Source organism: Bos indicus x Bos taurus, chromosome 25 (genome assembly GCF_003369695.1).
Source record: "Bos indicus x Bos taurus breed Angus x Brahman F1 hybrid chromosome 25, Bos_hybrid_MaternalHap_v2.0, whole genome shotgun sequence".
NCBI classification, from domain to species: domain Eukaryota; kingdom Metazoa; phylum Chordata; class Mammalia; order Artiodactyla; family Bovidae; genus Bos; species Bos indicus x Bos taurus.
The window spans coordinates 22,940,627-22,968,065 of NC_040100.1; the positions used below are offsets into that span (position 1 = coordinate 22,940,627).

Genomic DNA, 27,439 nt, shown 5'->3' on the forward strand with positions numbered 1-27,439 from the left:
CAAAACATATCAAGATAGCCGGGAAATTCTGCAGAAGAAGATTAATAAGGGAAGTGAGGAAGGTCAATCCATAAAAATAATTAAATATATTATAAAACTACCATAATTAAAACAGATTTGTAGTGGCATATTATAGACACATTAATGGAATATCATAAAGAATATAAAGTGAGAGTGAAAGTGAAAGTCGCTCAGTCCTGTGTCTGACTGTTTGCTACCTGATGGATTATACAGCCCATGGAATTCTCGAGGCCAGAATACTGGAGAGGGTAGCCTTTCCCTTTTCCAGGGGGTCTTCCCAACCTAGGGATTGAACCCAGAACTCCTGCATTGCAGGTGGATTCTTTACCAGCTGAGCCACAAGGGAAGCCTTAAGATACTTAATATTGTTTAATTATAGGACCTTGCCTCCTCTTGTTGGGTCCAAGGACAAATCCAGCTGGTGGCATTTTACAGAACCAGAGCAAAGTGAGGGAGTGTCTCATTTAAAACAACAAAGGGATAGCCAAGTTAGATAAATAAGCAAAGCTGAGAACCCATGGAGAACTTCATCTGAGAACCATGAAAGGGAATTTTGGGAGGGGGAGAGCAAGACAGAAAGAGAAGAGGAGAGAGAAAGACACACACACACACACACACACACACACACATACAGAGAACAAGCACTACCAGGCAAAAGGATACAGAAGATATAAAGTGAAGTATGATGCTAAGACAGAGAGAACTGCAAATATGAGAGTAGAAATAAGTTTAAAGTACATTATTCAGGATGACTTTGAATATATAAATTACAGAACATTGAGCTAAGGCTATCCAGGGTTCTGAAATTGTACTAGCTGGGTGAAATTGGGTAAGTAAATTAGATCTCTGAATCTTAATTTCCTTGACTGTAAATATGGTGAATTAAAATCATTTCAGACTTGAATGTTTCTAGAATGACATAAGACACACACACACACAAACATATGGCAAATAACTTCTCATGAGCCATAAATGGCAATATTGCTATAAGTATAAATAATGGGTGGTCTTATTTATAGATCTATTAACCAGGAAATGACAGCTGGGTGTGCCAGTCAAGTTTAAAGAATCAGAGAAAGAATGGATCCTTGGCTGGAGATGAAAAGATACAGGGTTTCTTTCTTATTGATTTCAATACTGCATTACATAGAGGGGAGATAGTAAAGAGATTGTGCTTAGATCAACTCCCCTATTCTTGTGGCAAAAGATGAGAATTGTGGCCCTCAAAAAGGATGGTGGTATTCCCTAGTTATGCTAGTTGGCTAGTTAGCTGTGAGAAGAAACTGGCACTGACAACACCGGCCAGAGTCTTACGCTGTGACAAGAAAGTGCTGCTCTGCTCTTTCAACTTCGGGGCATCGCTGTACATGCTATTTGCTCACCGTTACCATCTATGCCTCAACTGTTCCAGCCTCTGGTCCCTGCTGAGGAGCTGTTATACCTGGTGGGATGCAGCTCTCCTTCATACCTAAGCCTAGGGCTCCAAACTGATCAAAAGTTTCTCCTTTTTCCTCAAAAAACTAATTTTATCTTTCCATGGCACGTATAGTTTGAATTAGGACTTGGTAGCTTATAAGGCGATGGCACCCCACTTCCACCTTCAGATATGCATACAAAGTAAAAGACATTGCCAAGTTCACTAATGAGAAAATCATTAAAGGACACTGTAACATCCTTACACGCTTGCTCTTTAGTCTCAATATCTAAAATTGGGTGTCTCAGTCACAGTTAGTTCTGCTTTGCAGATCTAGCCATTTTGGATTTGCGGCATGAATGGGAGACTGTGAATAGTAACAGAAAGCCTCGCTTAAGTCATGATTCTAAATTGTGTGCTACAGTCCAGTTTTACCAGAGAGCTCAGCATTGGGAGTTAGTGGCAGTAACTTATCTGTATAATTAGTGAGGGACAAGTTACAAGTAATAGCCCTTTTCCCTTTAGTTTTGGGCCTTGGGCATTATGCTGAGCAATTACATGGGAAGCCAATTCAAGAGAGACTTTTCAAAGACAAGTATTTTTTTCCAATTGAAAGAACATGAGGTAGTACATTTCCATAATGAGGTTTTCACAATATATTCTCTGGCATAATAAGCCAAAGTACTTTCAAATTTCTTTAAGTTTTATTTCAGGATACAATTAATTGAATAGAAATTTCCTGTGAGAGACATAAAAAAATGAGCCTTTGTACAAATTCAGCTCACACTCACCAGTAGGAAGCAGCAGGCAATGGAGAAGTAGATGAGATCCCAGAGCAAAGCAGAGAGCCAATAAGTCAGTAAATAGACTCCACTCACAAACTGGATGTGCTTTGCGTTAGTGGCTCTCTCAGTCACTGTCTGAAGGCAAAAACTACCAATCACAACAGCCAGGCCAAAAGCCAAACATAATACTACTTGTGATCCATTTGTAGGCCTACGGAAAATGAAATAAAAAATGGAATAAATAATGAAATGAAAGTATAAAATGCTAATTTCAGTAGTTATTTTCAAATGTACATTGCCACTTAACAAGGGTATATATCAAGGCTCAATTCCAGTAAAAGGAAAGTCAATCATACATACACTATGTTAGAACCATAATGAGGGAGAGGTTGAGGCTTGTTGGAGACTTTAATGGAAGCATTGGCGCCAGAAAGTGACATGAAAAGAACATTGTCAAACACCGCTAGGGATGTTGCAGCTGAATGGTACGCCTCATTATTGAAAAAAATAGTAAATACTGTATTGTTTTTCTCAACCTCAATGGAAAACGCAGTCAGGGAGAAGTCACGATACTCTTTACTTTCCTTTATGTGTTTCATCACATTACCTAGAATAAAGAAAGAAATTGATTAGTCAGTATGTAATAAGTCTCCTACTACTTATGTCAAAGTGGAAAGACCAAAACTTTTCCCCATTGTCTCTTCCCTTTCCAATTCCCACAATGACTACTTCAAATCTCCTCAGGAATTCTGCACCATCAGTAATCCCTACTATAAGTTTACAACTTGAAAAAACAGTAAACTACTAAGAATTTCTTGCTCTGTTTTGTCTAAAACAAACATAGTTGGTTTTTTTTTTTTCCAAAATTTTTTCGGTTCTTCTAGGTCATTTACATTTCCTCATACATTTGAGGATTGACTTGTCCATTTCAGCAAAAATGTCTGCTGAAATTTTGATAGGAACTGTGTTGACTGTATAGATCCATTTGGGGAAATTTTCTATCTTAATGATATTCAGTATTCCAATCCATGATATGGAATATCTCTTCATGAATCTAGAACTTTAATTTTCCTCAGTATTTATAACTTTCACTGTACAAGTCTTGCACCTCTTCTTACATTTATTTGTATGTACATTATTCTTTTTGACGCTGTTGTGAGTTTTGGTAATCTGTGTCCTCACCCCACCCCTTTAATCTTTCATCTAAGTTAGATTTTAAAAATCCCAGTCTGAAAAACCTTCTGATTGGATTGTTTAATGCATTTATATTTAATATAATTACTGATATTCTAGTATTTATAACTGACATTTTGCTTTGTGTTTTCTATATGTTTTATCTCCTTTTTGTTCTTCTATTATGCAAGTATGCATTTTGTGTTAAATATATATTTTATAGTGTACCAGTTGTTGGTATCAATAATATATGGACCATTGTCAACAAAGCGATGTCACTGCTTTTTAATATGCTATCTAGGTTTATCATAGCTTTCCTTCCAAGGAGCAAACGTCTTTTAATTTCAAGGCTGCAGTCACCATCCACAGTGACTTTGGAGCCCAAGAAAATAAAATATGTCACTGCTTCCACTTTTTCTGTTTTACTATTTTACTTTTCCTATTTGCCGTGAAGTGATGAGAGAGATGCCATGATCATATTTTTTTGAATGTTGAATTCAAACCAGTTTTTTTCACTCTTCTCTCTTACCCTCTTCAAGAGGTTCTTTAGCACCTCTCAATTTCTACCATAGAGTGGTATCATCTACATATCTGAGGTTGTTGATATTTCTCCTAGCAATCCTGATTCCAGCTTGTGATTCAGCCAGCTTGGCATTTCACATGGTGTTTTCTGTATAGAAGTAAATAAGCAGGGTGACAGTATACAGCCCTAACATACTCCTTTCCCAGTGTGAACCAGTCAGTTGTTCTATGTCTGGTTCTAACTGTTCCTTCTTGACCTGCATACAGGTTTCTTAGGAGACAGGTAAGGTGGTCTGGCTCTCCAATCTCTTTAAGAATTTTCCAAAGTTTGTTGTGATCCACAGTCAAAGGCTTTAGCATAGTCAATGAACCAGAAGTTGATGTTTTTCTAGAATTCCCTTGCTTTCTGTCTGATCGAACAAATGTTGGCAATTTGATCCCTGGTTCCTCTGCCATTTCTAAACCCAGCTTGTTCACCTGGAAGTTCTTGGTTCATGTACTGCTGAAGCCTAGCTTAAAGGATTTTGAGCATTACCTTGGTCTCATGTGAGATGAGTGCAATTTTGTGGTAGTTTAAGCATTCTTTGACATTGTTCTTCTTTGGGATTGGAATGAAAGCTGATGGTTTCCAGTCCTGTGGCCACTGCTGAGTTTTCTAAATTTGCTGACATATTGAGTGTAGCATTTCAACAGCATCATCTTTTAGGGTTTGAAATAGCTCAGCTGGAATTCTATCACCTCCACTAACTTTGTTTGTAGTAATTCTTCCTAAGGCCCACTTGACTTCACACTCCAAGATACCTGGCTCTAGGGGAGTGACCACACCATCATGGTTATCTGGGTCATTAAGATCTTTTTTGTATAGTTCTTTTGTGTATTCTTGCCACCTCTTTTTAATCTCTTCTGCTTCTGTTGGATTCTTACCATTTCTGTCCTTTATCATGCCCATCTTTGCAAGAAATATTCCCTTGATGTCTCCAATTTTCTTGAAGAGATCTATAGTCTTTCCCATTCTGTTGTTTTCCTTTATTTCTTTGTATTGTTCATTTAAGAAAAACTTTTTATCTCTCCTTGCTATTCTCTGGAACTCTTCATTCAGTTGGGTTATTTTTCCCATTCTCCCTTGCCTTTCACTTCTCTTCTTTCCTTTCCTTGGCTATTTGTAAAGCCTCCTCAATCAACCATTTTGACTTCTTGCATTTCTTTTCCTTTGGGATGGTTTTGATCACTGCCTCATGTACAATGTTATGAACCTCCATCCATAGTTCTTCAGGCACTCTGTCTACCAGATCTAATCCCTTAAATCGAATTCACCTCCACTGTGTAATCACAATGAATTTGATTTAGGTCATACCTGAATGACTTAGTGGTTTTTCCTGCCTTCTTCAATTTAAGTCTGGATTTTGTAGTAAGAAGCTCATGGTCTGAGCCACAGTCAGCTCTAGGTCTTATTGCTGACTGTACAGAGCACCTCCTACTTCCACTGCAATATGTTGTTTAGTGGTATTTGATTTTGAGCCTTCTGAAAAGAATATAAAATTTTAAGTAGTCTTTTTATTATTTTTTTCCAATTCAACACTCTACTTCTAATATTCATTCATGCTGTTTTGGGTAAATTTTATGTTTTTTTATTACTATATGATATGTTATCATGTGAATATATCAAAATTTAAAAATTTTCTTTTTAATGACCTTTTTTTAAATTAATATTATTTTCCTCCTTGGCTTTCAAGATTTCCTTTTGACTTTTACCAGTTAAATTATGTTGTGTTAGGTGTGATTATTTTTCAGTTTACCATACTTAGAATTCATTAAACGTCTTGGAGGTGAAGATTAATGTTTTCCATTATATTTGGGAAGTCTTCAGTCATTATTTCCTCAAATACTTTTCTGCCCTTTTATCCGTCTCTTTGCCGCCTGGTTCTCCCATTATGCCTGTGTTGGCATGCTTGATGTTGTTCTATGTCTCAGAAGCTGTTCCTTTCCATCTTTCTGTTTCACAGATTGGATAACCTTTATTAACTATCTTCAATTTAGAAATTCATTTTTCTGCCAATTCAAATCTATCATTGGGTCCCTCTGGTGAAATTTTCATTTCAGTTATGTTTTCCAACTACAGAATTTCCATTTGAAATTTTTATTTATATTTCTTCATTAAAATTCTCTTTATGGAGAGACGAAGTTGCCATACATTCCTTTATTTTTTAAACATATTTCCTTTAGTTTGTTGAAAATATTTGTAATAGCTGATTTATAGTCTTGATGCTTTCAAAATGTGGTCCTGGAGAAGACTCTTGGGAATCTCTTGGACAGCAAGATCAAACCAGTCAGTCCTAAAGGAAATCAACTCTGAATATTCATTGGGAGGACTAATGCTGAAGCTCAAGCTCCAATACTTCAGCCACCTGATGCGACAGCCGACTCTTTGGAACAGACCCTGATACTGGGAAGGATTGAGGGCAGGAGAAGAAGGGGATGACAGAGGATGAGGTGGTTGGATGGCATCATCAACTCAATGGACATGAGTTTGAGCAAACTCTCAGAGATAGTGAATGTCAGGGAAGCCTGGTGTGCTGCAGTCCATGGGGTCTCGAAGAGTTAGACATGACTGACTGCACAACAAATAGTCTCTGTATACTAAGTTCAACATTTGCCTTTCCTCAAGTACATTATCCACTGGCTCTCTTTCCCCGGCATATGGGTACACTCTTCTGTTTCTATTTTAGTTTTCTGGGACTGTCAAAATAAAGTACCATAGCCTGGCTGACTTAGAAATGTGTTTTTTTACAGTTCTAGAGGCTAGAAGTCCAAGAACAAGGTGCTGGCAGGGTGAGTTTCTTCTGCGATCTCTCCCCTGGGGTCATAAATGGCTTTCTTGTCCTTGCGCTTTCACATGGTCTTTCCTCTATGTATATATATCTGTGTCCTTATTGGTTCTCAGCCTTTGGCTAAGATTGAGTTTAATTTCAGCCTCTTAAAAGGAGACCAATCACTGGATAAAGGTCTGCTATAATAATTTCAGTTTAAATTAATTACTTCTTTTTTTTTCTTTAATATATACACATATATTATTTTCCATTATAGGTTATTACAAGATATTGACTACAGTTGCTTGTGCTGTACAGTAAACATTCATTGCTGGTTGTGTATCTATTTTTTTTAAATTAGAAATCTACCTTTCTTTTCTTAGTAAGGCAAACAAGTGAAATCAAAATGTTAAATTTTTTAGCTAGGAAGAAATTAATGTTTTATAAAATACATATATTATATTATACATACTACATATATATATATATATCAGAGAAGGCAATGGCACCCCACGCCGGTACTCTTGCCTGGAAACTCCCATGGCTGTGTGTGTGTGTGTGTATATATATATACAAGTATGCAAAAGCTTTTCTACTATGCTTGATAAAGGCATAAGAAAGGACATCAAAAAAAGAGACAAGAGATCAAGAAATTGGAAAACATAAATGAAATGAAATGGGAGCACTGAATATGAAATAGAAAAAGTGGAACAAGCTAGATGAAAGTAAAAGATAATCATATAGTCCAGTTTTTGTTATACATGGCTGCTCATTAGAAACACATCAGGATCTTTGGAGACAAAAGCAATATCTGGACATTTGTATTTTTCAAAAAATTCCAAGGTAATTCTGCTATGCATCTGGATTTTAAAAAGTGATTACAGATTTTTCTATTAAAGTTTTTTTTGGTGATATACAATTCTATTATTTTCTATTGACCAATCATGATACAATTGTATTAAGTGAATAATATTAATAGTGACATAATCACAATAATAAAAGATGTTTATCAGCTTTCACAGTCTATAGCCAGACTAAAAAATACAAGATAATTATATTGAAAGCCATAATGAGAACAAGATTAACCTAAAGATATAGAATAATTATATACAATTTGGGGGGTTAAGTAGAGTGATGTGGTATGTGCTAAGCTGCTTCATTGTGTCCAACTCTTAGCAACCCCACGGACTGCAGCCCACCAGGCTCCTCTGTCCATGGGATTCTCCAGACAAGAACACTGGAGTGGGTTGCCATTTCCTACTCCAGGGGATCTTACTGACCCAGGGATCAAATCCATGTCTCTTATGCCTCCTGCAGTGGCAGGCGGGTTCTTTACAACTAGCATGACATTGGAAGCCCTAATTACCGATAAGTATCATCCTATTACACTTTTCTTAATTGTTTTGAGTTTATTTTGTGTAAGTTTTTTCCTTCTCTTGTGTTTTCTGCCTTGAGAAGTTCCTTTAGCATTTGCTGTAAAACAGGTTTGGTGATGCTGAATTCTCTTAACTTTTGCTTGTCTGGAAAGCTTTTGATTTCTCCATCAAATCTCAACAAGTTTTGCTGGGTGGAAAATTGTTGGTTGTAGCTTCTTCCCTTTCATCACTTTATATATCATGTCATTCACTTCTGGCTTGTAGAGATTCTGTTGAGAAATCAGCTATGGGAGTTCCATTGTATGCTATTTATCATTTTCCCTTATTGCTTTTAATATATTATCTTTGTATTTATATTTTATCAGTTTGACTACTATGTGTCAGTGTTTCCCTCCATGGTTTTATCTTGCCTGGACTCTCTGCACTTCTTGGACTTGGTTAACTATTTCCTTTCCCATGTTAGGAAAGTGTTAAGCTACTATGCCTTCAAATATTTTCTCAAGTCCTTTCTCTCTCTCTTCTCCTTCTGGGACCCCTATAATGTGATTGTTGGTGCATTTAATGTTGTCCCAGTCATCTCATATACTGTCTTCATTTCTTTTCATTCCCCCCCGCCCCACCCCAAATATTCTGTTCCGTGGCAGTGTTTTCTACCATTCTGTCCTCCAGGTCACTTCATTCTTCTGCCTCAGTTATTCTGCTATTGATTCCTTCTAGTGTATTGTTAATCTCTATTTGTTTGTTCTTTAGTTCTTGAAGGTCTTTGGTAAACATTTCTTGCATCTTCTCCATTCTGTTTCTGAGATCCTGGATCATCTTCACTATCACGATTCTGAATTATTTTCCTGTAAGGTTGCTTATCTCCACTTCATTTAATTGTTGTTCTGGGGTTTTATCTTATCCCTTCATTTGGGACATAACTCTCGGCTTTTTCATCCTGATTAACCTACTGTAATGTGGTTTTTGTTCTAACACTGTGGAATTGTGGTTCTTCTGGCTTCTTCTGTCTGCCCTTTGGTGGATGAGGCTAAGAGGCTTGTGTAAGCTTCTTGATGGGAGGGACTGGTGGTAGGAAAAACTGGGTGTTGCTCTGGTGAGCATTGCTCAATAAAGCTTTAACACAATTATCTGCTGATGGGTGTGGTTGTATTCCCTTTCTGTTTGATGTTTGACCTGGGGTGACCCAGCCCTGGGGTCTATGGGCTCTATGGTAGGGTTAATGGTGATCTCCAGGAGTTCTTATACCAAGCAGGACCTTAAAGGACTGCTGTTGCCAATGCCTCCGTCCTTGTGGTGAGAACTTGCTGACCCATGCCTCCACAGGAGAACCTCCAACACTAGCAGGTAGGTCTGGGTCAGTCTCTTGTGGGGTCACTGCTCCTTTCCCCTGGGTCTTGGTTACAGCAAGATTGTTTTTTCCTTCCAAAAGTGAAGTCTCTATTTCTTCCAGTCCTGTGGAAGTCCTATAACCAAATTCTTCTGGCCTTCAAGGTCAAATTCCCTGTTGATTCCCAGTTCCTTTGTCAGATTCCCAGGTTGTGAAGGCTGATGTGGGGCTCAGAACCTTTGCAACAGTGGGAAAACTTCTTTGGGATTATTGTTTTCCAGTTTGTGGGTCACCCATCTGGCAGGTATGGGATTTGATTTTATTGTGATTGTGCTCCTCCTACTATCTCGTGGCTTCTTGTCTTTGGACATGGGTGACTTTTTCTGGTGGTTCCCATGCCCTCCTGTCAATGATTGTTCAACAACTAGTTGTGATTCTGGTCCTCTTAAAGGAGGAGATGAGTTCACATCCTTCTACTCTGCAATCTTGAACCAGAAGCCCACCTTTTTCTCAATCTCCCTGTTTTTAGAGGAGCCCCTTACTTCCTCCCACATCTATGCCTGGCATCCCTGAGCCCGGAGTTCCTCTGATTCTATGGTTCTAACCTCATCTGCACATTGGAACCACTCTTGAAGACTTTTAAATTAATTACTTTTTTAAAGATCTAATATCCAAATGCAGTCACATTTTGAGATATTGGAGGTAGGGCTTAGCATATGAATTTTGAAGGGACACAATTCAGCCCATTACTCTTTCTCTTCTCATTCTGTTGTTGAAAACTGGGCATATAGGATGGTGTATCAACTCTGGTATCTGAACTTCCCTGTGTGTTGTTATTGTTAATTTTGTTGTTGTTGCTGCTACTCATTTGCTTAATGACTTCTGTGGACAGTTCTGTAGATTCTGTATTCTCTACAGTATGAAGCCACTTATTTCTCTGATGAACTTAAAAAAAATTCTGGCCTTTAAGCCTGTCTTCTAGGGGTCAGTCTTAAATCAATATAATTTAGCAACTAGCTAAAAGATTCTTTTAAATATCTAGAGCCAGTAAGTCTACCACCCTTGGCCAAGGAGATCTTTGAACAAAGGCACACCTTCAAATTTCAGGCAGCTTACAAGTCAGCCTCAACTTTCATTGCTTGCGTGTGTAGGGCCTCAACATCAACTAGAAGTAAGTGGCTGGATTCTTCTCATTTCGTAGGTTATTTCTGGCCATGCATACTACCATTCTGAGCTTTCTAGGTCTGCAGGAATATCAGGACTTTAAAGTCCACTGTGGACATCTAGCTCTCCAGGTATTCCTTTAAAATTGCTTTCTGGGTAAGCTCTTATTTGACCCAACTGAAAGCACAGCCTTAGCTACCTGTGGTGCTATTACCAGTGGATTTCTATTGCTTTAAATAATTCCCTGGGGTTAGGGATTTTCCTAAAGAGTTGAGCCCTAATTTAAATTCAATAGGAATAATGCCTTGGGAACAGAGTTTTTGTGCTTCTACTTCAGTCAAAGTATTGACAGTCCTCATAAATGGGACTTTTAACAGGGCTCTGAAGAGATCAGTTCTTTCCATCAACTGTGAGGTTCTGGCTTTCATGGATACCACACCACTGAGGGGACGGAGAACCATAGGAACTGTTGTTATTCAGTCACTAAGTTGTGTCCGACCCCTTGCAACCCCATGAACTGCAGCATGCCAGGATTTCCTGTCCTCAATTCTCTTCCAGAGTTTGCTCAAACTCATGTCCATTGAGTGAATGATGCCATCCAAGCATCTTATCATCTGTTGCCCTCATCTCCTCTTTCCCTCAGTCTTTCCCAGCCTCAGGGTCTTTTCCAGTGAGTCGGCTCTTCACATCAGGTGGCCAAAGTATTGGAGCTTCAGCTTCAACATCAGTCCTTCCAATGAATATTCAGGGTTGATTTCTTTTAGGACTGACTGGTTTGATCTCCTTGCTGCTGTCCAATGGACTCTCAAGAGGCTTCTCCAGCACCATAGTTCGAAAGCATCAATTCTTCAGTGCTCAGTCTTCTTTGTGGTCTAATTCTTACATCAGTACGTAACTGCTAGAAAATCCATAGCTAGGAATAGTTAAAGTGTCACAGATTTTACTATTTTTTTAAAAATAGAGGTTCAGTAGTTTTTAAAATAGACACTTTTTAGCTTGTTCTATGCTTTTGCTTAATTTCCAATATTGTAAGTTGGTTGATTTTTAAGAATTCTTTTCCAAGTATTTCTGTTGCTTTTGTGGAAGAATGGACTCATTCAATCATACAAAGAATTCAAAATTCTCCATCCACTAGGTTTTGGCCTAATTTCTGAGCTTCCCAGGTGGTCTTGTGGTTAAAAAAAAAAAATTCCTGTCACTGTAGGAGATGCAAGAGATGCAGTTTTGTGTTAGGGTTCACAAGGGGCTGGCTTATAGCGTATTGTTTAAAAATGGCCCATTATGGTTACCTGACAAACAAGGGATGAAGTCACAGTGGCCACATTGCCCTGTGGCATCCTGGTTTTTCCTTAAAGTGATATCCTGTTTTTCCTTGCTGGTGCCAGTTTCTCAAGACTACGTGACCACCCAACCACGAGACCCCTCTGCATGATCACAAGACCCCAGCTGCGTGCTAAAGATAAACAAAGGCCCCCCTCCCTTCAGGGCACAATTTCCTATTGATAGGGTATAAGAAGGGTTGGCTGTAAAGGGAGAGTACTGGTTTCTCTCTAAAGCCAGTCACTTGCTTTCTTCCTATAATAAATCTTTCTCTGCCTGACTGCCCAGCTCATTCTCTTTTTCTCCACACCCGGCTTACAGTTTGATCTCTGGGTTGGGGAGATTCCCTGGAATAAGAGATGGTAACCCACTATAGTGTTCTTGCCTGGAAAATTCCATGGACACAGGAGCCTGGCGCACTACAGTCTATGGGGTCACAAAGAATGGGATATGACTGAGCACACATGCTTTACACATAAATGGACAAAAAAATAAGCTACATAAAAGGGTTGCTTTTAGCATTTAGCAACATAATACAGAAAATTGTTCAGTATATTCACAGTTCTGACAAAAAGTAAACATTAAACAAATGAGTACAGCTGTTTGAGTACTATTTGAGTCACGGCTAAATGAGTACTACTATTTCAAAATAGTAGTTCTGAAAAATCAATCTACTAAGTCTTCAGCCACCTGTTTTTAGAAAGATCAATATTGTAAAGGAGATACTGGAATTATTTTACCCTGTGAGAGCTTAGAGAAACATTTTTATATTCTGGTCAGAATACAAATTTGTATGCTAAATTTCACAATAACATAGTATTTTGGCTCTTTTACTCATCCTTTGAAAGGTGATACAATTAGCTGAAAGACCACTGCAGCCAGAATGCTTCCATTAATGATTAACTTTTGTGCCCAGCTGCTGTAAAGTGTACATTTTTGATTTTTGGTTTAGCTGCCTCTAAGACACCACCCTTATGGCAGAAAGTAAAGAGGAACTAAAAAGTCTCTTGATGAAAGTGAAAGAGGAGAGTGAAAAAGTTGGCTTAAAATTCAACATTCAGAAAACTAAAATCATGGCATCTGGTCCCATCAATTCATGGAAAATAGATGGGGAAACAGTGGAAACCGTGTCAGACTTTATTTTTCGGGGCTCCAAAATCACTGCAGATGGTGACTGCAGCCATGAAATTAAAAGACACTTACTCCTTGGAAGGAAAGTTATGACCAACCTAGATAGCATACATCAATCAGGTAATATAGATCTATACAAACTGAATATATCAAAATATATGTGTATGGTTAATGAAGTAATCTTTTCTTCCACTAGAGACCTAAAATATCTCTTGTCCATATTTTATTGGCACACTGCATTAGTAACTTCCAGTTTTACAGAATGTCATGCTGATACAGCTTAAAAGATAAGATTAAATATAACTTGGCTTTATCTTTATAAAGAATTCTGTGACTAACTCTGGTATAAATTGAGCATGAATGTATTACTGCAAAGCATGAAAATAAAACCCATTATAAACTAGAAAAAAAATAAAATAAAAAGCAGAGACATAACTTTGCCAACAAAGGTCCATCTAGTCAAGGCTATGGTTTTTCCAGTGGTCATGTATGGATGTGAGAGTTGGACTGTGAAGAAAGCTGAGTGCCAAAGAATTGATGCTTTTGAACTGTGGTGTTGGAGAAGACTCTTGAGAGTCCCTTGGAGTGCAAGGAGATCCAACCAGTCCATCCTAAAGATCAGTCTTGGGTGTTCATTGGAAGGACTGATGTTGAAGCTGAAACTCCAATACTTTGGCCACCTGATGCAAAGAGCTGACTCATTTGAAAAGACCCTGATGCTGGGAGGGATTGGGGGCATGAGGAGAAGGGGACGACAGAGGATGAGATGGCTGGATGGAATCAACGACTCGATGGAAAAGAGTTTGAGTAAACTCTGGGAGTTGGTGATGGAGGGAGGCCTGGCATGCTACGATTCATGGGGTCGCAAAGAGTCGGACATGACTGAGCGACTGAACTGAACTGAACTGAACTGAAGATACTGGTAGTTAGTAGGAAAAGAAAGAAATGGGTAGCTAGATAGCATAGTTAACTTCCTTCTTTGCAAGTGATACATGTAGGTGTTCATATAGCAGCGGTCTCTTTTTTCCTACAGGTCTTACCTTGTACTTCCTGAAGTTCTTGATTCTTAAGCTTTAAAAAAATCTCAAGGTTATTTATGATATTTAGAGCCAAAACAGAATTCCCAGAAATTGAGTAAGGCACAATTGTTCGACCATATTGACTTAAGTCCATTTCTCTGGCAGGCATAATATAATACAAGTTTAGAGTTGTTAAAAGGTAAGTAGTGACAAACAAAATTATTGATATATGTAGCAATGTCAACTTCCAACTGCGCCAATTGAATAGTGCTCTCTTTAAAAACATGGCATGAAATTGCTGGTGGTAAAGTGGAAACTAAAAAGAGGAGAAGAACATAGCATCAGAATTACTAGTGATCCAAGGAAGATATTCAAATTGAAATTCAATGCTTAAAATTTTTATAGCAAAAGATAAACACATATTATACAAATATATTCTTGAATTTAACCAAAGAAAACAAAACGGTATGGAAAAGTTTATTTGTATAAGGTATTAAGGGAAAAGACTTAACATCTGGTTTCTTACCTAACTACACTGAAAATCTTGTCAAGGTGATTTTATTCATTAATATATTTGTATTATTTCTGATTAGAAAAAATTATATTTATTTATTTAATTTAACATCAAACTATAATCTTTCCATCTCTCTTTTTAAGGGAACTATCCCCATAAAACTTGTATACAACTACTGTCTTTTACTTTATTTAGTATACTAACAATGGTTCATAGTGAGAAAATGCCCCTAATCTTTGATCAACCAATATCTTCTAAAAGTAAATCTTGGGTCTTGTTAGAACCAAATAAAGGGAAAATTTATTAGAAAATGAGAACCTCTCAGTGATTCTGAGAAATAACAATGGTGAAAGTGACATAGCTGTGGTCTTTATCCAAAACCCATTTCTCCTGCATCAGGAAATTAGTGGAGTTGTAGTACAGACTATTTCTTATCTCCTTGACTCTCCTATGGTCATACTCCAAACATCTTTCAGGTTCAGGTAGTATATACACCCAAGCCAAATATACTAGTTTTACATTCTTAATGAATATACTCACCCCAGTATTAAATTTAATGTTAGCAATTTCATTTAATCTGAGTCCTTCATGATTTCTGAGTACTCTCCTACTCTGATTCCTGTTTTGTCCTCTTTGGGTTGTTGAAAGAGAAGACTGGATAGATTGAATCTCCATTTCAGAATCTGCCAGCTTATTGACCCTAAATACACACATATACACACAAAAAGCACAAAATATTTTACTTTGACTATACCTTCAATCTATTTTTTTTGTCAAACAGCAAACAAATTTCCAAATTTGGAGGACTCTTTGATCTTTCTTACTGATTGTTAAGTATATTGTATAAAAGCAGTATGATAATGTGAAAGTGAAAGTATTAGTCACTCGGTCCTGTCCAATTCTATGTGAACCCATGGACAGTAGCCCTCTAGTCTCCTCTGTCCATGGGGTTTTCCAGGCAAGAGTGCTGGAGTGGGTTGCCATTCCCTTCTTCAGGGGATCTTCCTGACCCAGGGATTGAACCCTGGTCTCCCACATTGCAGGCAGATTCTTTACCATTTGAGCCACCAGGGAAGCCCAAGTATGATAATATTGGCTCTCAATAAACCAGTCAGAGGACTGATGCCAATTCATGGTAAAGTTTCTACCATTCTGTGGTAAGATGAGAAAAACAATTGTAACATATTGTGTTTCATTAAGCTGAATTTATTCAAGTAAAAGCACTTATCTTAAGTCAAAGATAATAACTCTCCTTTGGATGTTAAGGTGTTCTTTATGTTATGAAATGATAGGGCCTTTGGATAGTAGGTTTTTTTTTTAAAAAAAAATCCTTACATTTTCCATTTAGTGCCTATGTCCAAAGCTGTGTCTTTTGGTATGGATGCTTAAGAAGAATGAAAAAATATACACAAGTAATTATAACCTAAGGAAAAAAAATTCTCTGTCATTTTTCTAAAATTTTTATTCTTCATATTTTATTTATTGGTAATAATTTCCATGAGTAAAACACTACAAGATACAAAAAAAAGATAGGAAAATAGTTCCAATACCTAGAGATAACCCTGATGAAAAATTTTCCCACACACACATAGACATACTCCCTTACAAGCATATGAATTGTTGTTAGTCTATTTACATGTAGTGTAATTAGTGATATATTTGAGTTTATATCTAACATCTGCCATTTACTTTCTATTTATCTTCTTTTTATTTTCCAATTTAAGTGTGATTGACAAGTGAAAATTACAAATATTAAGGGTATAGAATATGATTTTCAAAAAATTTTTACTTGAGTATATTAGCTTTGTATCTCAGCTTGTAAAGAATCCGCTTGCAATGAGGGAGACCTGGGTTGACCCCCGGGTTGGGAAGATTCCCCTAAAGAAGGGAAAGGCTACCCATTCCAGTATTCTGGCCTAGAGAATTCCATGGACTGTGTAATTTATGGGGTTGCAAAGATTCAGACATGACTGAGCGACTTTCACTTTCATAGTAGCTTTACAATGTTGTGCTAGTTTCTACTGTATAGCAAAATGAATAGATTATACACATACATAAGTAGCAAAAGGCAAAATAGGCAAATTGTACTTCATGAAAATTAAAAACTTTCATGCATCAAAAGACAATATCCACAGAGTAAAAACACAACCTATAGTTTTAGTTCTTATATTTAGGTCTTTGATCCAGTTTGAATGGTGTTAAGTTCTACAGTTTTTCACAAGTGTAGTATGGTGACTATAATTAATAATAATGTATTGTAAATTTGAAATGATGTAGAATAGTAGATCTCAAGTGTTCTTATCACCAAAAAAGAAAATGGTAACTGTATGAAGTGATGGATATGTTAATTAGCTTTATTGTGGTTACTATTTCACAATGTATACACATATCAAAACATCATGTTCTATACTGTATAGCACAGGGAACTCTACTTAATGCACTGTGGTGACCTAGATGGAAGGAGGTCCAAAAGAGAGGGAGATATAGGTATTTGGACCCTTACTTAACACCATTCAAAATGGGTCAAAGACCAAAAACTATAAAACCCTTAGAAGAAAACATAGGACAAAAGATTCACAACAATGTATTTGTTAATGATTTCTTGTTTATGATACCAAAGGGATAAGTAACAAAAGGCAAAATAAGCAAATCGTACTTCACAAAAATGAAAAACCTTCATGCATCAAAGACAATCTCCACAGAGTGAAAATGCAATTTATAGAATAGGAGAAAGTATCTGCCAGTCATAAGTCTAGTAAAGAATTAAGGTCAAGAATATATTAGGGTGGTGAAAAAGTAATTGTAGTTTTGCATTGTTGAAATTTGCTGTTTGATATTAGAATACATTCTAAATAAATGTGATTATATTGTACATCATTTTAATGCACATTTCTCACTATATGCTGTTTTGCTAATGACTTATTCCTTACTGTTTATTTTATATTTATTTGGGACTATGGAAGTGATGTTAGACAAAAAGTAAATTCAAGAGCTTTTTTATTTGAGTTGAAAATGGGTCATAAAAGCAGCAGAGACAACTCACAACATCAACAGTGCATTTGACCCACTAAGTGCTAATGAATGTACAGTGCAGTTGTGGTTCAAGAAGTCTTGCAAAGGAGATGAGAGCCTTGAAGATGAGAAGCATAGTGGCCAACCATCAGAAGTTGACAACAACAAATTGAGAGCCATCACTGAAGCTGAGCCTCTTACACCTACATAAAAAGTTGCCCAAGAACTCAACATTGACCATTCTACAGTCATTTGGCATTTGAAACAAATTGGAAAGGGAAAAAGCTTAATAAGTGGAATGCCTCATGTGCTGACCCAAAAAAAAAAAAAAAAAATTGTTGAAGTGTTGTCTTCTCTTAATCTATGCAATAGCAATGAACATTTCTTGATCAGATTGTGATGTGCAACAAAAAGTGGATTGTGTAAGACAGTTAGTGATGACCAACTCAGGGGTTGGACCAAGAAGAAGCTCTAAAGCACTTCCCAAAGAAAACTTGCACCAAAAAAAGGTCATGTTCACTGTTTGGTGGCCTGCTGCCCATCTGACCCACTACAGCTTTCTGAATTTCAATGAAACCATTACATCTGAGAAGTATGCTCAGCAAATTGATGCGATGCACTGAAACTGCAATGCCTACCACCGGCATTGGTCAACAGAAAGGATCTTAATTCTTCTCCATGGCAATGCCCAACAGCACATTGCACAACCAACACTTCAAAAGTTGAACGAATTGGGCTACAGAGTTTTGCCTCATCTGCCATATTCACCTGACCTCTTGCCAACTGACTACCACTTTTTCAAGCATCTCAACAACTTTTTGCAGAGAAAACACTTCCAAAACAAGCAGGATGAGGAAAATGCTTTCCAAGAGGTCACTAAATCCCGAAGCATGGATTTTTATGCTACAGGAATAAACAAACTTATTTCTCATTGTCAAAAGTGTGTTAACTGTAATGGTTCCTATTTTGATTTATAAAGATGTGTTTGAGCCTAGTTATAACAATGTAAAATTCATGGTCTGAAACCAAATTACATTTACACCAGACTAATATATATAAATTCTAAAACTCAACAACAAAAAAAAATCTGACTCAAAAATGGGCAAAGATAAAAAAGAATAAAATACCTAGGAGTAAATCTACCTAAGGAGACAAAACAAAGACCTGTGACTCCAAAACTATAAGATGCTGATGAAAGAAATCAAATGAGATATAAGCATATGAAAAGATACACCATGTTTGTGGATTGGAAGAATCAATATTGTCAAAAACTACATTATCCAAGGCAATCTACAAATTCAGTACAATCCCTATCAAATTACTATGGCATTTTTCACAGAACTAGAACAACAACAACAACAACAAATTTCAAAATTTGTATGGAGACACAGAAGTCCCCACATAGCCAAGCTCACAGTTCAGTACTCAGTCGTGTCTCACTCTTTGTGACCCTATGGAGTGGAGCAGGCCAGGCCTCCCTGTCCATCACAAACTCCTGGAGTTTACTCAAACTCATGTCCATTGAGTCAGTGCTGCCATCCAACCATATCATCCTCTGTCGTCCCCTTCTTCTCCTGCCTCCAATCTTTCCCAGCATCAGGGTCTTTTCAAATGAGTCAGTTCTTCCTAGCAGGTGGGCCAAGTATTGGAGTTTCAGCTTCAGCATCAGTCCTTCCAATGAATATTCAGGACTGATTTCCTTATGGATGGACTGGTTGGATTTCCTTTCAGTCCAAGGGACTCACAAGAATCTTCTCCAATACCACAGTTCAAAAGCATCAATTCTTTCATGCTCAACTTTCTTTACAGTCCAGCTCTCACATCCATACATGACTACTGGAAAAACCATAGCTTTGACTAGAGAGACTTTGTCAGCAAAGTAATGTGTCTGCTTTTTAATATGCTGTCTAGGTTGGTCAACACTTTTCTTCCAAGGAGTAAGCATCTTTTAATTTCATGGCTGCAATCACCATCTGCAGTGATTTTGGAGCCCAACAAAATAAAGTCTGACACTGTTTTCACTGTTTCCCCATCTATTTCCCATGAAGTGATGGGACCAGATGCCATGATCTTAGTTTTCTGAATGCTGAGTTTTAAGCCACTTTGGTGTAGTCAATAAGGCAGAAGTAGATATTTTTCTGGAACTCTCATATAGCCAAAGCAATCTTAAAAAAGAAAAAAAAGCTGGAGGAATCAGGCTCCTTGACTTCAGACTATACTACAAAGCTACAGTCATCTAAACAGTATGATATTGGCACAAAAATAGAAAATAGATCAATGGAATAGGATAGAAAATCCAGAAATAAGCCCATGCACTGATGACCAATTAATCTATTACAAAGGAAGCAAGATTGCACAATGTTGGAAAGACAGTCTCTTCAATGTTGCTGGAAAAACTGGAAAGCCACATGTAAAAAATGAAAATAGATCATTATTTAACTCCAGACACAAAAATAAAATGGATTAAAAACCTAAATATGAGACCAGACACTATAAAACTCCTAGAGGAAAACATAGGTGAATATTCACTGACATAAACCACAGGAATAGTTTTTTTTTAATACAGTTCCTATAATAATGGAAATAAAAACAAAATAAATAAATCGGACCTATTTAAACTCAAAAGTTTTTGCACAGCGAAGGAAACAGTAAACAAAATGAAAAGACAACCCACAGACTGGGAGAAAATATTTGCAAATGATGTGACTGACAAAGGATTAGTCTCCAAAATTTGCAAACACCTCATGAACAGTGTAAAAACAAACACTCCACTCAAAAAATGGGCAGAAGAATTAAATAGGCTTTTATTCAAAAAAGACATACAGATGGCCTGTAGGTACAAACAAAGATGGCCAACACTGCTAATTATTAGAGAAATGCCAATCAAAACTACAATGAGATATCACCTCACATCAGTCAGAATGACTATCATCAAACAATAAATGCTGGAGAGGGTGTGGAGAGAAAGAAACCTTTGTACACTGTTGGTGGGAATGTAAATTGGTAGAGTCACTATGGAGAACAGCATGGGGTTCCTTAAAAAAAAACTACCATATGACCCTACAATCCCATTCCTGGGCATATATCCAGAGAATAACATGATTTGAAAAGATACATTCACCCCAATGTTCACTGAAGCACTGTTTACAACAGCCAAGACATGAAGGTAAACTAAATGTCCATCGACTGAGAAATGGCTAAAGAGGATACAGTACATATATGAGAGGGTAACAGGCAGGAAGGCCAGGGGTCTCCAAACGGAGGAAATAGGCTGCAAGTGTCAGACATTTTTTATCTCTCTCTTAAGGGGCAGGAGGAAACAAACTAGTGATATATATATATATATATATATATTTTTTTTTTTTTCCCTTCTCTATACAAATTTAAAAAGAGGTTTCTCTTAAAATACTGTGTTGCCATAATGACACCTGGTTCCACCTGAAGTTAACTATTCTCAAACTTTGAGTTAACCAATGCATTCCCCTTATGGAAATGTTTGTCCTTGGAAGCAACCTAGATGTCCATCAGCAGATGAATGGGTAAGAAAGCTGTGGTACATATACACAATGGAGTATTACTCAGCCATTAAAAAGAATACATTTGAATCAGTTCTAATGAGGTGGATGAAACTGGAGCCTATTATACACAGAGAAGTAAGCCAGAAAGAAAAACACCAATACAATATACTAATGCATATATATGGAATTTAGAAAGATGGTAACGATAACCCTGTTATTTTTGTGAGACAGCAAAAGAGACACAGATGTATAGAACAGCCTTTTGGACTCTGCAGGAGAGGGAGGGGGGGATGATTTGGGAGAAGGGCATTAAAACATGTATAATATCATATAAGAAATGAATCGCCAGTCCAGGTTCGATGCAGGATACAGGAAGCTTGGGGTTGGTGCACTGGGGTGACCCAGAGGGATGGTATGGGGAGGGAGGTGGGAGGGGGGTTCAGGATTGGGAACATGTGTACACCCGTGGCGGATTCATGTTGATGTATGGCAAAACCAATACAATACTGTGAAGTAAAAAAAAAAAAAAAAAAAAAAACCAAAGGTACTACTTAAAAAAAAAAAAAAAAGAAATGTTTGTCTTAAGCTATGTTAATGTACTATGCATTTACCCCAGACTCTGTCTTCAAGTGGGTTCTGCCTAATGGCTCAGAACTGACTTGACAAACTATTATGTTATACTCAGACATTGTTCCCTTAATCTATGTAAATGAAACTATTTGTATGATAATCTGCCCTTCTACAAGATTCAAGTCAATCATTTTACCGCCTGAGATGACTCATCTGATGCCAGGATTTTCCCAAAATACATCTTATGGATGAGGGGCCTGGTGCCATTCTGAGTTTTAAGACATTCCTTTCTTTCATGAACAGACTGCTAGAGGAGAAAGCAATGGCACCCCACTCCAGTACTTTTGCCTGGAAAATCCCATGGACGGAGGAGCCTGGTGGGCTGCAGTCCATGGGGTCGCAAAGAGTCAGACATGACTGAGCGACTTCACTTTCACTTTTCACTTTCATGCATTGGAGAAGGAAATGGCAACCCACTCCAGTGTTCTTGCCTGGAGAATCCCAGGGACGGGTAAGCCTGGTGGGCTGCCATCTCTGGGGTAGCACAGAGTCAGACACGACTGAAGCAACTTAGCAGCAGCAGCAGCAGCAGCAGCAGTGACTATATAGTGAAGAGGAACTAAAACGCCTCTTCATGAGAGTGAAAGAGGAGAGTGAAAACGTTGGCTTAAAGCTCAACATTCAGAAAACTAAGATCATGGCATCTGGTCCCATCATTTCATGGGAAATAGATGGGGAAACAGTGGAAATAGTGTCAGAATTTATTTTGTTGGGCTCCAAAATCACTGCAGATGGTGATTGCAGCCATGAAATTAAAAGATGCTTACTCCTTGGAGGGAAAGTTATGACCAATCTAGATAGCATATTGAAAAGCAGAGACATTACTTTGCCAACAAAGGTCCGTCTAGTCAAAGCTATGGTTTTTCCAGCGGTCATGTATGGATGTGAGAGTTGGACTGTGAAGAAAGCTGAGCACCAAAGAATTGATGCTTTTGAACTGTGGTGTTGGAGAAGACTCTTGAGAGTCCTTGGACTGCAAGGAGATCCAACCAGTCCATTCTAAAGGAGATCAGTTCTGGGTGTTCATTGGAAAGACTGATGCTAAAGATGAAACTCCAATACTTTGGCCACCTCATGCAAAGAGTTGACTTATTGGAAAAGACTGTGATGCTGGGAGGGATTGGGGGCAGGAGGAGAAGGGGACGAGAGGATGAGATGGCTGGATGGCATCACCGACTCGATGCACACGAGTTTGAGTAAACTCCAGGAGTTGGTGATGGACAGGGAGGCCTGGCGTGCTGTGATTCATGGCGTCACAAAAAGTCAGACATGACTGAGCGACTGAACTGAACTGAACTGAGTGACTATATAACATCCAGCTAAAAACTAGCAGGGGGGTACTCTTTCTGCCCCCTTCTGATGCCTATGACAGAAGCTTTCTCTATCTCCTTTATACTTTAATAAAACTTTATTACACAAAAGCTCTGAGTGATCAAGCCTTGTCTCTGGCCCAGGATTGAATTCTTCTCCAGAGGCCAAGAATCCTGGCATCTTTTTGTGGGTCAGCAACAATCTTTCACCTATACAACGGAATACTACTCAGCCATTAAGAAGAGTGAAATAATGCATTTGAAGCAACATGGATGGACCTAGAAAGTGTCATACTGAGTGAAGTAAGTCAGATAGAGAAGGAGAAATATTGTATGACACACCTTATATGTGGAATCTAAAATGAAATGATACAAATAAATGTACTTACAAAGCAGAAAGAGTCTCATAAATTAGAAAACAAACTTATGGTTGCCAGGGGGAAGGGATAATTAAGGAGTCTGAGATGGTCATGGACACACTGCTATATTTAAAAATGGATAACCAACAAGGAACTATTTTATAACATGTGGAACTCTGCTCAATGTTATTGGTAGCCTGGATAGAAGGGGGCTTTGGGGTAGAATGGATACATGTATATGTGTGACTGAGTCCCTTCATTGTTCACCTGAAACTATCACAACATTGTTATTTGGGTCGGTAAGTGCCCAAATGCTACTGGAGATCATTGGAGGAATAACTCCAGAAAGAATGAAGGGATGTGGCCAAAGCAAAAACAATACCAGTTGTGGATGTGACTGGTGATAGAAGCAAGGTCTGATGCTGTAAAGTGCAGTATTGCACAGGAACCTGGAATGTTAGGTCCATGAATCGAGGCAAATTGGAAGTGGTCAAACAGGAGATGGCAAGAGTGAATGTCGACATTCTAGGAATCAGCGAACTAAAATGGACTGGAATGGGTGAATTTAACTCAGATGACCATTATATCTACTACTGTGGGCAGGAATCCCTTAGAAGAAATGCAGTAGCCATCATGGTCAACAAGAGTTCGAAATGCAGTACTTGGATGCAATCTCAAAAATGACAGAATGATCTCTGTTCGTTTCCAAGGCAAACCAATATCAGGGTAATCCAATCCTATGCCCCAAGCAGTAATGCTAAAGAAGCTGAAGTTGAACGGTTCTATGAAGACCTACAAGATCTTTTAGAACTAACACCCAAAAAAGATGTCCTTTTCATTATAGGGGACTGGAATGCAAAAGTAAGAAGTCAAGAAACACCTGGAGTAACAGGCAAATTTGGCCTTGGAGTGAGGAATGAAGCAGGGCAAAGGCTAATAGAGTTCTGCCAAGAGAACACACTGGTCATAGCAAACACCCTCTTCCAACAACACAAGAGAAGCCTCTACACATGGACATCACCAGATGTTCAAAACTGAAATCAGATTGATTATATTCTTTGCAGCCAAAGATGGAGAAGCTCTATGTAGTCAGCAAAAACAAGACTGAGAGCTGACTGTGGCTCAGATCATGAACTCCTTATTACCAAATTCAGATTTAAATTGAAGAAAGTAGGGAAAACCACTAGACCATTCAGGTATGACCTAAATCAAATCCTTTATGATTATACAGTGGAAGTGAGAAATAGATTTAAAGGACTATAGATGATAGACAGAGTGCCTGATGAACTATGCACGGAGGTTCGTGACATTGTACAGGAGACAGGGATCAAGAACATCCCCAAGAAAAAGAAATGCAAAAAAGCAAAATGGCTGTCTGGGGAGGCCTTACAAATAGCTGTGAAAGAAGAGAAGCAAAAAGCAAAGGAGAAAAGGAAAGATATAAACATCCGAATGCAGTTCTAAAGAATAGCAAGGAGAGATAAGCAAGCCTTCCTCAGCGATCAATGCAAAGAAACAGAGGAAAACAACAGAATGGGAAAGACTAGAGATCTCTTCAAGAAAATTAGAGATACCAAGGGAACATTTCATGCAAAGATGGGCTCGATAAAGGACAGAAATGGTATGGACCTAACAAGCAGAAGACATTAAGAAGAGGTGGCAAGAATACACAGAAGAACTGTACAAAAAAGATCTTCTCGACCCAGATAATCATGATGGTGTGATCACTCACCTAGAGCCAGACATCCTGGAATGTGAAGTTAAGTGGGCCTTAGGAAAAATTACTACAAACAAAGCTAATGGTGATGAGTTTCCAATTGAGCTATTTCAAATCCTAAAACATGATGCTGTGAAAGTGCTGCACTCAATATGCCAGCAAATTTGCAAAACTCAGCAGTGGCCACAGAGCTGAAAAAGGTCAGTTTTCATTCCAATCTCAAAGAAAGGCAATGCCAAAGAATGCTCAAACTACTGCACAATTGCACTCATCTCACACACTAGCAAAGTAATACTCAGAATTCTCCAAGCCAGGCTTCAACAGTACTTGAACCTTGAACTTCTAAATGCTCAAGCTGGATTTAGAAAAGGCAGAGGAACCAGAGATCAAATTGCCAACATACATTGGATGTATGTTCTTCAGTGGAAGAAGCAAGAGAGTTCCAGAAAAACATCTACTTCTGAAGCTGAAACTCCAATACTTTGGCCACCGTTGGGAAGAACTGACTCATTTGAAAGACCCTGATGCTGGGAAAGATTGAAGGCAGGATTAAAAGGGGACAACAGAGGATGAGATGGTTGGAGAGCATCATCGACTCAATGGACATGAGTTTGAGTAAGCTCCAGGAGTTCATGATGGACAGGGAAGCTTGGTGTACTGCAGTCCATGGGGTCACAGAGAGTCAGACAAAAATGAGCGACAGAAGTGAGCTGAACTGAACTCCTTATATAACATAATGTCATCCAAGTTATTAACACAATTTCCCCCTATTTTTTTGAATACTGTCACCTTATTTATTTAACTTATATGCAGAGTACATCATGCGAAATGCTGGGCTGGATGAAGCACAAGCTGGAATCAAGATTGCCAGGAGAAATATCAGTAACCTCAGATATGCAGATAACACCACCCTTATGGCAGAAAGTGAAGAGGAACTGAAGAGTCTGGTGATGAAAGTGAAAGAAGAGAGTAAAAAAGCTGGCTTAAAACTCAACACCCAAAAAAAAAGATCATGGCACCTGGTCCCATCACTTCATGGCAAATAGATGGGGAAACAGTGGAAACAGTGACAGACTTTGTTTTGTTGGGCTCCAAAATCACCGCAGATGCTGACTGCAGCCATGAAATTAAAAGATGCTTGCTCCTTGGAAGAAAAGTTATGACCAACCTAAACAGCATATTAAAAAGCAGAGACATTACTTTGCCAACAAAGGTCTGTCTAGTCAAGGCTATGGTTTTTCCAGTAGTCATGTATGGATGTGAGAGTTGAACCATAAAGAAAGCTGAGAGTTGAAGAATTGGTGTTGGAGAAGACTCTTGAGAGTTCTTGGACTTCAAGGAGATCAATCCAGTTAATCCTAAAGGAAATCAGTCCTGATTATTCATTGGAAGGACTGATGTTGACACTCCAATACTTTGGCCACCTGATGTGAAGTACTGACTCATTGGAAAAAACCCTGACACTGGGAAAGATTGAAGGCAGGAGGAGAAGGGGACAACAGAGGATGAGCTGGTTGGATGGCATCACCGACTGGATGCCATCTTAGGCATGTCCTAAGTTCTACTTAGGACATGAGTTTGACCAAACTCTGGGAGTTGGTGATGGACAGGGAAGCCTGGCATGCTGCATTTCATGGGATCGCAAAGAGTCACACACAACTGAGTGACTGAACTGAACTGATTTATTTGAATTTTATTGTATCAAAAGAAATAACTTTTCTCCTCACTGTGAAAAAAGTAGAATTACTGTATGATCCAGCATTTCCACTTCTGGGCATATTCCAAAAGGAATTGGAAGCAGGGTCTCAAAGATGATTTTATATGACATTCAAAGCAGCATTTATTCATAATACCCCAAATTTGGAAGCAACATAGGCATCCACTGACCAATGAATAGATGAGCAAAGTGTGGTATATAATACAATGGGATTCTATTCAATTTCCAAAAGGAAGGAAATTCTTCAATATGCTACATCATGTATAAACCTTGAGGACATTAAGCCAAGTGAAATAAACCGGTGAGAAAATAAAAAATACTATATGGTTCCACTTACAGTAGTAAAAATCATAAAGGCAGAAAGTATAATGGTTGTTTCCAGGGTAGGGGTAGGAAAGAATGGAGAGTTATTGTTTCATAGGTACAGATATTCAGTTTTATAAGATGAAAAGAGTTATGGTTATGAATATTGGTGATGGTTGCACAATAATGTGAAATACCACTGAACTGTATATGTAAAAGTATTCAAAATGTGAAATGCATGTATATTTTAGTACAATAAAAAAACGAAAATAAAAAGGTTGGAAAGGAGACTCCGTAACA

The 27,439-nt window shown here is 38.0% G+C and overlaps 1 protein-coding gene across 1 annotated transcript in view; it reads right to left on the minus strand.

Annotated features, from left to right (window-relative positions):
• Window positions 1-27,439, minus strand: part of LOC113883814 (ATP-binding cassette sub-family A member 3-like) — a 201,960-nt gene that overhangs the window by 42,754 nt on the left and 131,767 nt on the right. The window contains exons 17-20 of the mRNA XM_027527832.1: window positions 15,114-15,273; window positions 14,081-14,375; window positions 2,581-2,827; window positions 2,227-2,431 (exon numbers count right to left, since the gene is read on the minus strand). Of these exons, the coding sequence (XP_027383633.1) occupies window positions 2,227-2,431; window positions 2,581-2,827; window positions 14,081-14,375; window positions 15,114-15,273 (907 nt within the window). The remainder of the gene's footprint in view (window positions 1-2,226; window positions 2,432-2,580; window positions 2,828-14,080; window positions 14,376-15,113; window positions 15,274-27,439) is intronic.